This window comes from Pinus tabuliformis, chromosome 5_1 (genome assembly GCF_031772625.1).
Source record: "Pinus tabuliformis cultivar Carrire ecotype Pingquan chromosome 5_1, CPIR1, whole genome shotgun sequence".
Classification (NCBI taxonomy): Eukaryota; Viridiplantae; Streptophyta; class Pinopsida; order Pinales; family Pinaceae; genus Pinus; species Pinus tabuliformis.
Window position 1 is genome coordinate 876,165,450 of NC_142305.1, and position 11,052 is coordinate 876,176,501.

The 11,052-nt window shown below is 34.3% G+C and overlaps 1 protein-coding gene across 2 annotated transcripts; it reads right to left on the bottom strand.

The window, feature by feature from the left end:
- Positions 1–5,164: 5,164 nt before the first annotated feature.
- Positions 5,165–9,866, bottom strand: LOC149167611 (aldehyde dehydrogenase family 2 member B4, mitochondrial-like). Of its 2 annotated transcripts, none has more exons than XM_089431562.1 (10): positions 9,556–9,866; positions 9,320–9,454; positions 8,965–9,118; positions 8,604–8,833; positions 8,418–8,507; positions 8,124–8,297; positions 7,877–8,014; positions 5,873–6,010; positions 5,690–5,751; positions 5,165–5,438 (listed from the first exon to the last, which is right to left on the bottom strand). In XM_089431562.1, the coding sequence occupies exons 2-10, from the start codon at positions 9,329–9,331 to the stop codon at positions 5,165–5,167; spliced, it is 1,272 nt and encodes a 423-aa protein (XP_089287688.1). In that variant the 5' UTR covers positions 9,332–9,454; positions 9,556–9,866. The 2 variants fall into 2 exon arrangements, with proteins under 2 accessions (XP_089287688.1, XP_089287687.1); XM_089431561.1 differs by having other exon boundaries at positions 9,320–9,462.
- Between the last annotated feature and the right edge of the window lie 1,186 nt (positions 9,867–11,052).

Below are 11,052 nucleotides of genomic sequence, written 5' to 3' on the forward strand. Positions count from 1 at the left end.
GAAAGATGCAGTTCGATTGTTGTTGTCAAGTCTATGAAAGAAACAATGATAGAAACACAAATAAAATGACTAAACAAATCTCCCCAGCGGAGTCGCCAATTTGTTGTGGGGAAAAATTCCTATGCAGGACGATCCTATCCACCTAAGGTGTGACAGTGCCTTAGCAACAAACGAGTACAGCTATACTGGTTTCTTCCTTTATGAAATATGAAAGAAGAGAGATCAATAGACTTACCGGTGTCTTCCGTTTGTCCCTCGATCCAATCTCCCTTCTCTTTGGGTGTTCACAGCTACTTGCCTTCTTGCTTATCCAGCTACAACTTCCTGCAAGATCACAAGAGAATAGCTACTTGCGACAAGAGAAGAACACTACACAAAGACAGATGTTCACATTCATAACTAGTTTAGGATTAGAAATAAACCAAATACACTAATACATTCATGCATCAAAATACATCAACATATAGGAGAAACCAAGATAGCTTTATTAATGAATAACAAGGTTTAGGAAGAGATACAACCCAGAGGGCTCCAATCCAGCATCTCCTTCCCAGCAAATGGAATTCCTATCTTCAGCCCCTTCAAAGCATTAAGCACCCAATGATTCCAGTCTCGAACCAACAACAATTCTTTGCAATAATCAAATTCCAGCCTGTAGATCTCATGGAGGAGAGATCCATATATAGATGTTTGGAGAGAGGATGAGTCAGCTTGAGATCTGACTAGTGTCCTCTCCCTCTGTTAGTTCTTGAGTCCACTTGGAGGTTCTTGCTTCCACTTGGAGATTTGGAACCTCTTACTCATCACCAGTCGAATTCCCTGAGGAAAGTGTCATTTTGGAAGCTTCCTGGGTTTTGACACCTTGAGAAATGAGCCTGCCACTTGTCCACTCTCGTTCAGCACAGGTAGCCTTTGTTCTAGTTGACATTCAACGCAGGTAGCGAGTGTTGGCTTTGACATTCAGCGCAAACAGCTAGTGTAGCCACTGAAATGATCCTGAATTGACTTGTTTTGAGCAGTTTTTGGTGGAGAACTTCTGTGAATTGCTGTGTTTTGTTAGCCTTGTTCCTCTAGGGGGTAGGAACAACATGTTTAGGGACTTTGGATCCCTTAGTTTATGGAAATTTCATGCTCAATGCTGTAAGGCACAAAAATGTCTATAACAGAAGGAGACATCATTTTTAATGTGGAAAATACTGAAGGATCTATATCAGAACAACAACGATCAGAGGAAGCTGGTGCTGAAAGACAAGCTTCAGAAAATCAAGTGTGAAAATGGTGACAGGATCTGTACATATCTAAACAAGCTCACCACCTGTAGGGATGAGCTTGGAAGTATAGGGATCATGACAGCTGATCATGACATCGTGAGTCTTGCGCTCCTCAGTCTTCCTAAGAGCTGGCATAGCTACCAAGACTCGGTTAATGGAAGAGAGAAACCGCCAGATTGGGAATGACTTTGGTCAAATATGATGCAGGAGGAGAGAAGAAGAAGCACCAGAGATGGTTCTTCATCCAAGGAGAATGAAGAAAATTGTGCCTTAGTGAGTAAGGAAAAGAAAGGGAAGGAGAAGGATTCTCATCCCAAATCGAGTTCTTCCCATAGTGGGAAGAAGTTTGACAAATCGAAAGTGTGATGCTTTCATTGTCATGAGGTAGGCCATTTTGCAACAAATTGTCCATTGAAGAAATCCAAGATGGGATCCAAGGAAGGATATGAAGGTGAGGCATTGGCCTCACAATTCGAGTTGGATTTCACCCTCATTACTCATCGCGATGGGTAATGATGAAAAGTATAGTGTTTCAGGTGTGGGCATAGTTTCTTTTTAAAGGGAGCATGGAGCTCGCATTACCTTGACAAATGTGAAGTATGCGCTAGGACTGAAGAAGAACTTGGTATCGATCGCGATGCTGGAAGACAAAGGCTATGATGTAGTCTTCAGTAAGGGAAAGCTTTTCCTTAGACACATCACCCTGATACAAGTGAAGCAGATCGGTTCACAATTCAAGAACCTATATGCTCTTGAGGTTGAAGATGCATGCAAAGCCTTGAGGAGCAAGGCAAATGTTGGAGACTTGGTGGTTGAGAAGGAGAGTACATTACCTTTCAACATGCAACACCAGAAAAAGTCTCATACAATTGTGGAGGAGCCACAGATGGTGAAGCAGCTTCACGAGGTTGTGGAGCAGCCACAATTGGAGAAGCCAAGAGGAGATCGAGTAGAGGAATCCACTCGTGCAGAGACCTCCATTAGGGTGAACTTTCAAGCCAAGTGGGCAGAAGGATCACATGCATCCATACCTCTAGGTAGGAGGTGGGGCAATGTGGAATGATAGTCCCAAGAAGGCTAGAATAGGGGCATGATCATTGAGGTACCCAACCTCTTTGATTAGACCTTGCTATGGGAGCCCCGACGAGGAGTAGCAGGACTGGCTGAGTGGGTAGAGACAGATGTAGATGGAGCGGTAGAGGGAGTTTCAGCACCAGAGTGTGTTTCTAGCCCAATAGGGAGGTCAGTTGGGAGATTAGTTACTTACTTCTCAGTAACTGAGTTGTAGTGCAGTAGTGGGAAACACGATGCAACATGTTGAAAGAAGGTGCAGTGCGGATGTATGATGGGAGATAGGACTAACAACAACACAGATGCAGCAATAGGAATCCATGTGATTGACACAGTCAGAGATCAAAGTGATGGAGGCTAGAGTAGTTAGATACTGAAGAGCACAGAGGTGCATACTTTTCAGTTGACAGAGGCAATAACAGTCAAAGACTTTGATGACAGAGGCATCATTCTGATTGAGGTTGGATATTTTTTGTTTCTAGAGTTGTTGGAGCAACAACACTAGGGAGAAGTGTTGCATGCAAAACATTCCAAAGGTTCAGGATTGGGTTCGAGTTGAATGCCTTTCTTGTTGAGAGGGAGTGTTGAAAATAGCAACAAGAAATGTTGAAAATAGAAATGCTATAAATAGAATTTCTATAAATAGAATTTCAGGTACTAGTGTTGGATATAGCAACAAGGAATGATAAAATAGAAATGCTACAAATAGCATCTTAGATACCAGTGTTGGATATAGCAACAAGGAATGAAAAAATGGAAATGCTAGAAATAACATTGTTATAAATAACATTTCGGGATATATTCCAATTTTAGTTAGTCCCTGAACTAAAATTGAGAATTAAATTTGAATTTGATCTTAGTAGTTCTTTGAAAAATAATTAATTAATTCATCTTGAGTTAATTAGTTGAAGAAAATCAAACATGAAGTCTATTTGAAGACATGCGACAATTTCTCCATTGGTTGAGGAAGTTATCCCTTGATTAAAGGAGATCAAGATGAGTTGTACTCTGAGTTGTAATTAGTTAGCCCAATTAATTGAGTTAAGTCTAGTTAGATTAGTTCCAATAGTTTTTGGAATTAATTGTGATTTCAGTTAGTTAATGCATGCATGCATGTAACTGCTGCAATTTAGATAACTCAATATTCTCTCATAAATAACTCATGCATGTCAGTTCAGTCAGAGACCCAGTTGAGATCAGAGGAAGGGACAATGTACTATCAGTTATAGGATTTTTCCTATATAGGAAACTCATCTGTGCAGAATGAATTATCTCCTTCAAGATTGTGTAGTTATTTCTGAGTTTGGTGAGTTGTGTGAGAGGTGAATTCACACAGGTGGCAGCATTGGACCCCAGGAGAGACTGCACAAGGGAATAGGAGGCTTGGAGGGCAGAGGAGAAGGTTTGTGAGAAGCCTTTAACTGTCTATGAGCAACAGAGGGATTGTACTGAGAGCTGGATAGCTTGTGAGCTAAAGCTTCAATGTGTAATTCAGACATATTTCCAGTTGTATGATAATACAGAGATTGGGGTTTTTAGCTGAGGTTTTCCCCAGAGTATTCTTCTGTGTTTCATGTGTATGATTTCTTCTTCTTTGTTATATGTGTTCTGATAGATCTAGCTCAAATTGATTAAGCTTCTGCAAAGTTTGATTGTAGAAGTAGATCTAGTATTTTGCTTTAGTATATTGTATTATCAGGTGATTTATAGGGGGAAATTCTACAATGATTCCACTAAAGGGAATGGGAAAATGTCACCTATCTTGGTAATTGCATTACCAAGTGTGACCCTTAGAAGTCTTCCTTTTTCCACCATATTCCTTAAATAAAGCGACATTTCTCCTTTAAATTTTTAAACCAATCATTGGGTGGATGCGAAAGGTTGGTGGGAAAATATTCTCACATAGTTATGAAAGCATGGGATATGTAAAATCACTATAAGAATGGTAATAGGCCTAAATTCATTTCACCAATAATCTCAGTATCACCAATTTTAGCATTTATTTTGATATTCCCATGATTATACTCCATGTTTTTCATCCCATGTTGTCCAATACGATCTATGTATAAATATATAAACATATTGTAATTACCATTGTTAAAGGAAAATAATAGACATTTGATAAAATAGTGATGGTTATAGGTGTGACACCAACCTCAAGACTCCATTCATCAAGCAAAGGAATATGTGCAAAGCAATGTAACACAATGTTTGCATTCCATGATATAATATTTCATTTAGGCATTGTTTAAGACAATTTATGGTGGATGTTATCACCCTACACATTTTACATACATGTTTACAAACCTCGTGCTCACAACAATAAATTCAAATCCACTTCTGATTGTATAACCATGGACATTCTTACTGTTTTCTTAAATGAGTAAATGGGCACACATAGAAATGGCACTTAGCATCATGGAATTGGATTTTATTCAGTATATTTCCTTTCCATTGAAGAATGCTATCGTAGTAAAAGAGTTGTCATGCTTTTGAATGTTGATGCTAGTTATGGTTGAATGCACTCAAATAGAGAATAAACAAAGCTCACATATAGTTTTGAAATACACAAACATTAAAATATGATTAATACATTTATAAAAATAAATTATATATTTTTTTGAAATATAAATACAACCAGTGAAATTATAAAATTAAAAATGTATAAGTTACATAGAAATTTTCAATAAGAAAAAAAAAAGAGTAAAACAATAAAAACATGTAATTTTTAAAATTTATTTAAAATCAGAAATAAGTTTAAAATTGTAATAGTTGTATACCACACAATAATATAAAATAACATAAAAATTCATAAGAAACTCTTATAACCAAGGAGATTCTTGAAGTGGAGTAATGACGCATTTGACTTGTAAATAATTTTCAAGACCAGTAGATCCATATTCTCTCCCGATTCCGCTCATCTTGTATCCTCCCATTGGACAATCTGGACTACCTATAAGGTAACAATTGATCCATACCGATCCAACACGCAAAGATCTAGTAAATCTATTAGCCACATCTATGTTTTTAGTAACAATTCCAGCGCCCAACCCGTAAATTGTTTTATTTCCTCTTTCTATTGCTTCATCTATAGTCCTGCATTACACAAATCAATAACTTTATTAATTTCAAAATTACAGATATATACTATACTATATATTAATTATTTTAAAAAAATTAATAAAAATAAAAATATTATAAACTTTTATATAAATTAATAATTATTTATACAGATTAATAACATTTTTTCTTTCAATTTAAACCTATAAAAAAAAAAAAAGCAAAATTGTAAATTATTTTATTTATATTTATTTATTAGTAAAAATGAAAATATTCTAAATTCTTACTTGAATTTCAAAATAGACATCACTGGTCCAAAGATTTCATCTTGTGCAATCTTCATATCATCCTGCAAAATATTTTAAAATAATAAATATCTTGAAAATATATTCATAATATAAAAATATATTTATAATATAATATTTTTATATAAATATTAATGGAATATAAATTAAATTCAAGTCACCCACCTGAACATCAGAGAATATTGTAGTTTCAATATAAAATCCTGGACCACCTAAACAGCCACCTCCAGTCACTAAATTAGCTCCTTCGTCTTTTCCATATTGAATATATTTCAGCACTTTTTCAAATTGCAACTTGTCGATCTGAAAAGAAAAAATAAAAACCATCACATATAAAATCAATCGTGTAAGTGTCATATTTCAAAACCATAAAATACACCCAATAAAAATATTTAAACTTCTTATAAGAAGTAAGTACAGGCTGTCCAAAGTTATCCCACTCAGAAAATAAATTACTTTGCCAAGTGGTCCTCCATAAAGTTACTATAATTTATTCCATAACCATCCTACATAGAATATAGACATAGACATGGAAATAAGTTAATAATTATTAAGAGAGAGAATTGGCAGAAGATGAGATACTCTATTTGTGTTCTTATTCCAAGCCAAAGCGCGTATATGAAATCACGCCACTGACTTTTTTTTTTTTAATTTAATAAAAGTATATCCGAACATCGACGGTTCAGCGTCGAACATCTATACCTGAACATTTCAAATCATATTATTATTAATAATAATTCAATGGCGTATCATGACTGTTTTCTTTAGATAATGTTTTTTTTTTTTTAAAGGATTAAGATTTTTTTATTTTTTATTTTCATGTGTAATTCTTTTGTGTAATGAAAAGAAAATGAAATATAATAACGATAATATCTATAAAAATCTATATAACTTTCCTAAAATATAAATATAATATAATATAATAATTTATTTTTATGATTTTTAATTTAATTTAAATTTTTATATTAAAAAACCAATAACAAAATAAAAACAAAATTGACAATAAATTTTGTAATTAGATGTTTTCATACTTTAAATTCACAATTAAGTTAAAATTAAAGGAAAAACATATGAATCATATAATATTTATTATAAATAATATAATTAAAGGAAAAACATATGAATCATATAATATTTATTATAAATAATATATTTATTTTGACAAATTTATTGAATAAATTATATATTTAAAAAAAAAAAAATTTCGTACTAAAATAATATAATAATATTCATAAGCGTGGAATTTTTATAATAATATTTATCAAAATATTATAACTCATCATATTATTATCAAAAATTTAAATCTAAATGATAATTATAGCACCCATTCTATTTAACCATCTAAAATCACTTCAATTAACACTAAATTCTATATCTTTATAAAATATTTTCAAATATATTTTTCTTTTTTACATTTTGTGAATCTATAATTTAATTTTTAATGTCTTTATATTTTTAATATTTTATGCTTTTAACGTCTTAGTATTTAAAATGTTGAAGTGATAAATTTCCTTTCTAAATTTTATAAATATTTCTACCATTTTAACATTACAATTAAAATTTTACAGAAAACAACATCCTAGTGACTATATCTTTTTATAAAAATATCTAAAAATATAATTTTGTTTTAATATTATAATAAAAAGTCAAATTAATAATTTATAGTCAAAATAGAATAAAATATATATTTTTATAAAAATACTAAAAATATATGGTTTTAAATATTGTATAATATTATAATAAAAAGTCACATTAATATATTAATTTATGAAAATTTAAAAAAAAAACACATAAAAGTATTTGGTCAAATTAATAATTTATTATAAAAATAAACTACAATAAAATAAAATACAAACTAGTTCTTTTACCTAAAATTGAATGTCCATCAAATTTACTAAGAAAACTATTTTAAAGTGGGAGCAAGTTACACTCTCTTAAATTACTCAGCATAATATTCTAGAATCTATATTAGAAAAAGAAGAAAACTACATAATATTCCATCAACGTTTAATCTTTATCTGCTAGGTCTCTTAGTGGATGGGCTTCTCAAGTAGCTAAGAAAGGTGAGAGCACCACTGAAGTGTACTGCATGTTTCTACACATTTTCATAGAATTGTCAATGCTATCTGAGACAGTGCAATCTGTGAGAAAGGTGCATGCATCGCTTACCTGAGGGCCTTGATGGACCCCGGACTTAAAAGGGTCTCCGACCACTTGCTTCTTTGCTCTTTCCACTGCTTTCTTCACAAATTCATCATAAATGCTTTCTTGAACAAACACCCTTGAACCTGCCAAGCAGACTTGCCCCTGCAAAAATTTGATCACAGAAATATCAAAACAACATACTTGATGCAATGCAATACCATTTGCTCAATCTAGTATATTTTTTTATAAGGCATCTGGTTTGTATAGTCACCATGTTGGTAAATACTGCTAGATGGGCAATATCCACAGCTTCATCAATATCAGCGTCCTCCATAACAATGAGAGGGGATTTTCCACCCAATTCTAATGTCACAGGCTTCAAGTTGCTCTTTGCAGCAGCCTCCATAATAAGTCGCCCAACTTGAGTTGACCCTGTAAATGATATCTGAGTACAATCCAACACGGAGTTACAAACCCTTCATACTCTTTCACCGTATTCATTTCAATGAACCAATGATCCCTAAATGAAAAAATTATAGCATTTGCCATCAATGTATCAGCTTACCTTATCAATATCCATGTGGCTGCTCATGGCAGCACCAGCAGTTTCACCAAAGCCAGAGAGCACATTAAGAGCCCCAGGGGGTATTCCTGCCTGCAATTACAAATTATGGAGAGACCACCTCCGATTAAACAGTTATTGGATTGGATCTGCAATATCTTGACCCTATTAAAATGATAATATAAATACCTCGCTGGCTAATTGTGCACAATAAAGTGCAGTTAAGGGAGTCTGCTCTGCAGATTTGATAACCACTGTACATCCGCAGGCCAATGCAGGAGCGACCTTAGCGAAAAACATCAGCAATGGAAAGTTCCAGGGTATAATCTGACCAACAACTCCGATGGGCTCATGCAAAGTATAGGCCTGATAAGGTCCACTCATCTTCAACGTTAGTCCATGGATCTTGTCAGCTGATCCTGCACATATTCATAGATCCAGTTAAATGATCCTAAAATATTGTCACAATTCAGTTAAGCTCAGGGCTTCCCAACTTAGAAAAAAACAAACACACAAATAAGTTCATAGGTTTTAATTCAGGATATTTCACCAGCATTATATCGTAGAATCTGGATACAGGAAGGTAAATCCATCATCCGAGCCATATCCAGTGGCTTCCCATTGTCGAAAGTTTCAAGAACTGCGAGCTGCTCACTGTGTTGCAACACCAGATCTGCGAACTTGTGAAGAATGCACCCTCTTTGCTGAACCGGCAGCAAGCTAATCCATTAAAAGAAAGAAAGGGGAAAAGAGGAAAAATGCAGAAAAGAAACCAGAAAACAACAGAATATAGCAAAAGATGAACAATATTGATAAAGAAAGGGAAAAGAGAAAAAAACGCAGAAAAGAAACCAGAAAGCAACATAATGCAGCAAAAGTTGAACAGTATTAATAACAATTATTACATAGCCAGACATGCGAGGCCATGGCCCGTGATCAAATGCTGCGCGAGCGGCTTTTACAGCCAAATCCACATCTTCTTGCCTGGCCTCTGATACGCTCGCTATCACTTCCCCTGTTCGAGGATCCAAAGTCTCGAACTTTTTCCCTGCAACAATACAAATAAATCAGCCCTAAAGATCTAAACACAAATCTTGATTTGACTTTAAAATACTGTGCAATGGATCAAGAAATTAAATACCTGAAACTGAATCTACAAACTCTCCATTGATGAAGAGCTTCGTATGCTTTACTGTAACTGGGGGGCAAACGGTGCCATTCGATTGGGAAGAAAGGGACGCCATCTCGGAATTTCTTTTGGGGCAGAGGTTCCGAGTGATAATCGAACGTTGGAGTGCGTGATACCGTGGCCCTCCTTACCATAATATATAACAAAATCATGGAGCCTCGGTCCTCGTTAACCGCAGATCTTTCGCAGGGCGTGATACCGTGGCCCTCCTTACCATAATATATAACAAAATCATGGAGCCTCGGTCCTCGTTAACCGCAGATCTTTCGCAGGGCGTGATACCGTGGCCCTCCTTACCATAATATATAACAAAATCATGGAGCCTCGGTCCTCGTTAACCGCAGATCTTTCGCAGGGCTGTCCGCTCAAAATCAATAATGCACTGAAATTCTCAAAACACGATGGCTGACTCGTTAAAAGAATTGCATGTTGCATAAGCATGCAAATCCATAACGTTTTCTTAATTTTAAATGGCTAAGTTGACAAATGCTGAAGTATCTCCGTTGTATTTTTATGTGTAGCTTTGTAATCTTGAAACCTACCAAAAATTTAATATTCACTAAAAACTAATATTGACCCCATATAATAGGGAGGAATCTTAACTTCCATTCTGTCACACCCATTTAATTTACCCATTTAATTTTATCACTTTGATGTTGATGACATAATTATAAAGAGGTAACATTGATAAACATTGCACCAAATTAATTTTATTGCTTTGATGTTGATCATAATTATAAAAAGGCAAATAGGATATGCATGCATCAAATTAAATTTATAATTTTTGATGTTCGTCATAATTATAAAGAAGCACTAGAGAGAAACGGAGTTGTCTATAATGTGATTTTTTGGAGATTCCGGTGATGGAATCCGACGGAAGAAATTGAGGTTAAATCTTGATTTGTTGCAGTTAAAATGGTTTTTTAACTGCATATTTGGATTCAGCACCCTCAAAAACCCCTGGAACGCTTTCATTGTGCAGAAACTAGCTATCAAACTTGCCATTCCAATAAATTCCTGCCGGATTTCGGCGGGAAAAACCAGTCGGAAAGACTTTCAAAAGATCGAGTTATAGACAACTGCGAGAGAAACGAGTACCCTCATATGTACCCTCATATGAATGAGTCAACTGGCAATAGAGTATCAAATTAATTTTATTACTTTCATGTTCATCACAATTATATAAAAGCAATAGAGATAAACCTGCATTTGTGAAAAGGATCCTCATAAGAATGAGTCAACCACATTTAGGAAAGACAAATAAAAATAATCGTGGTGTGGAAATTAAAGATAAAGACAAATAAAGAATCATAGTGTGGAAATTAAAGAGTATAAATAGGTTAAGTTAAAGTGTTTTATATTATAGTTATTTTAGCTAGGGTAATAGAAGTTCCCGATATAATTAAGTTAAAGTATTTTATGTTATGGGATATAGATATTAATAATAAA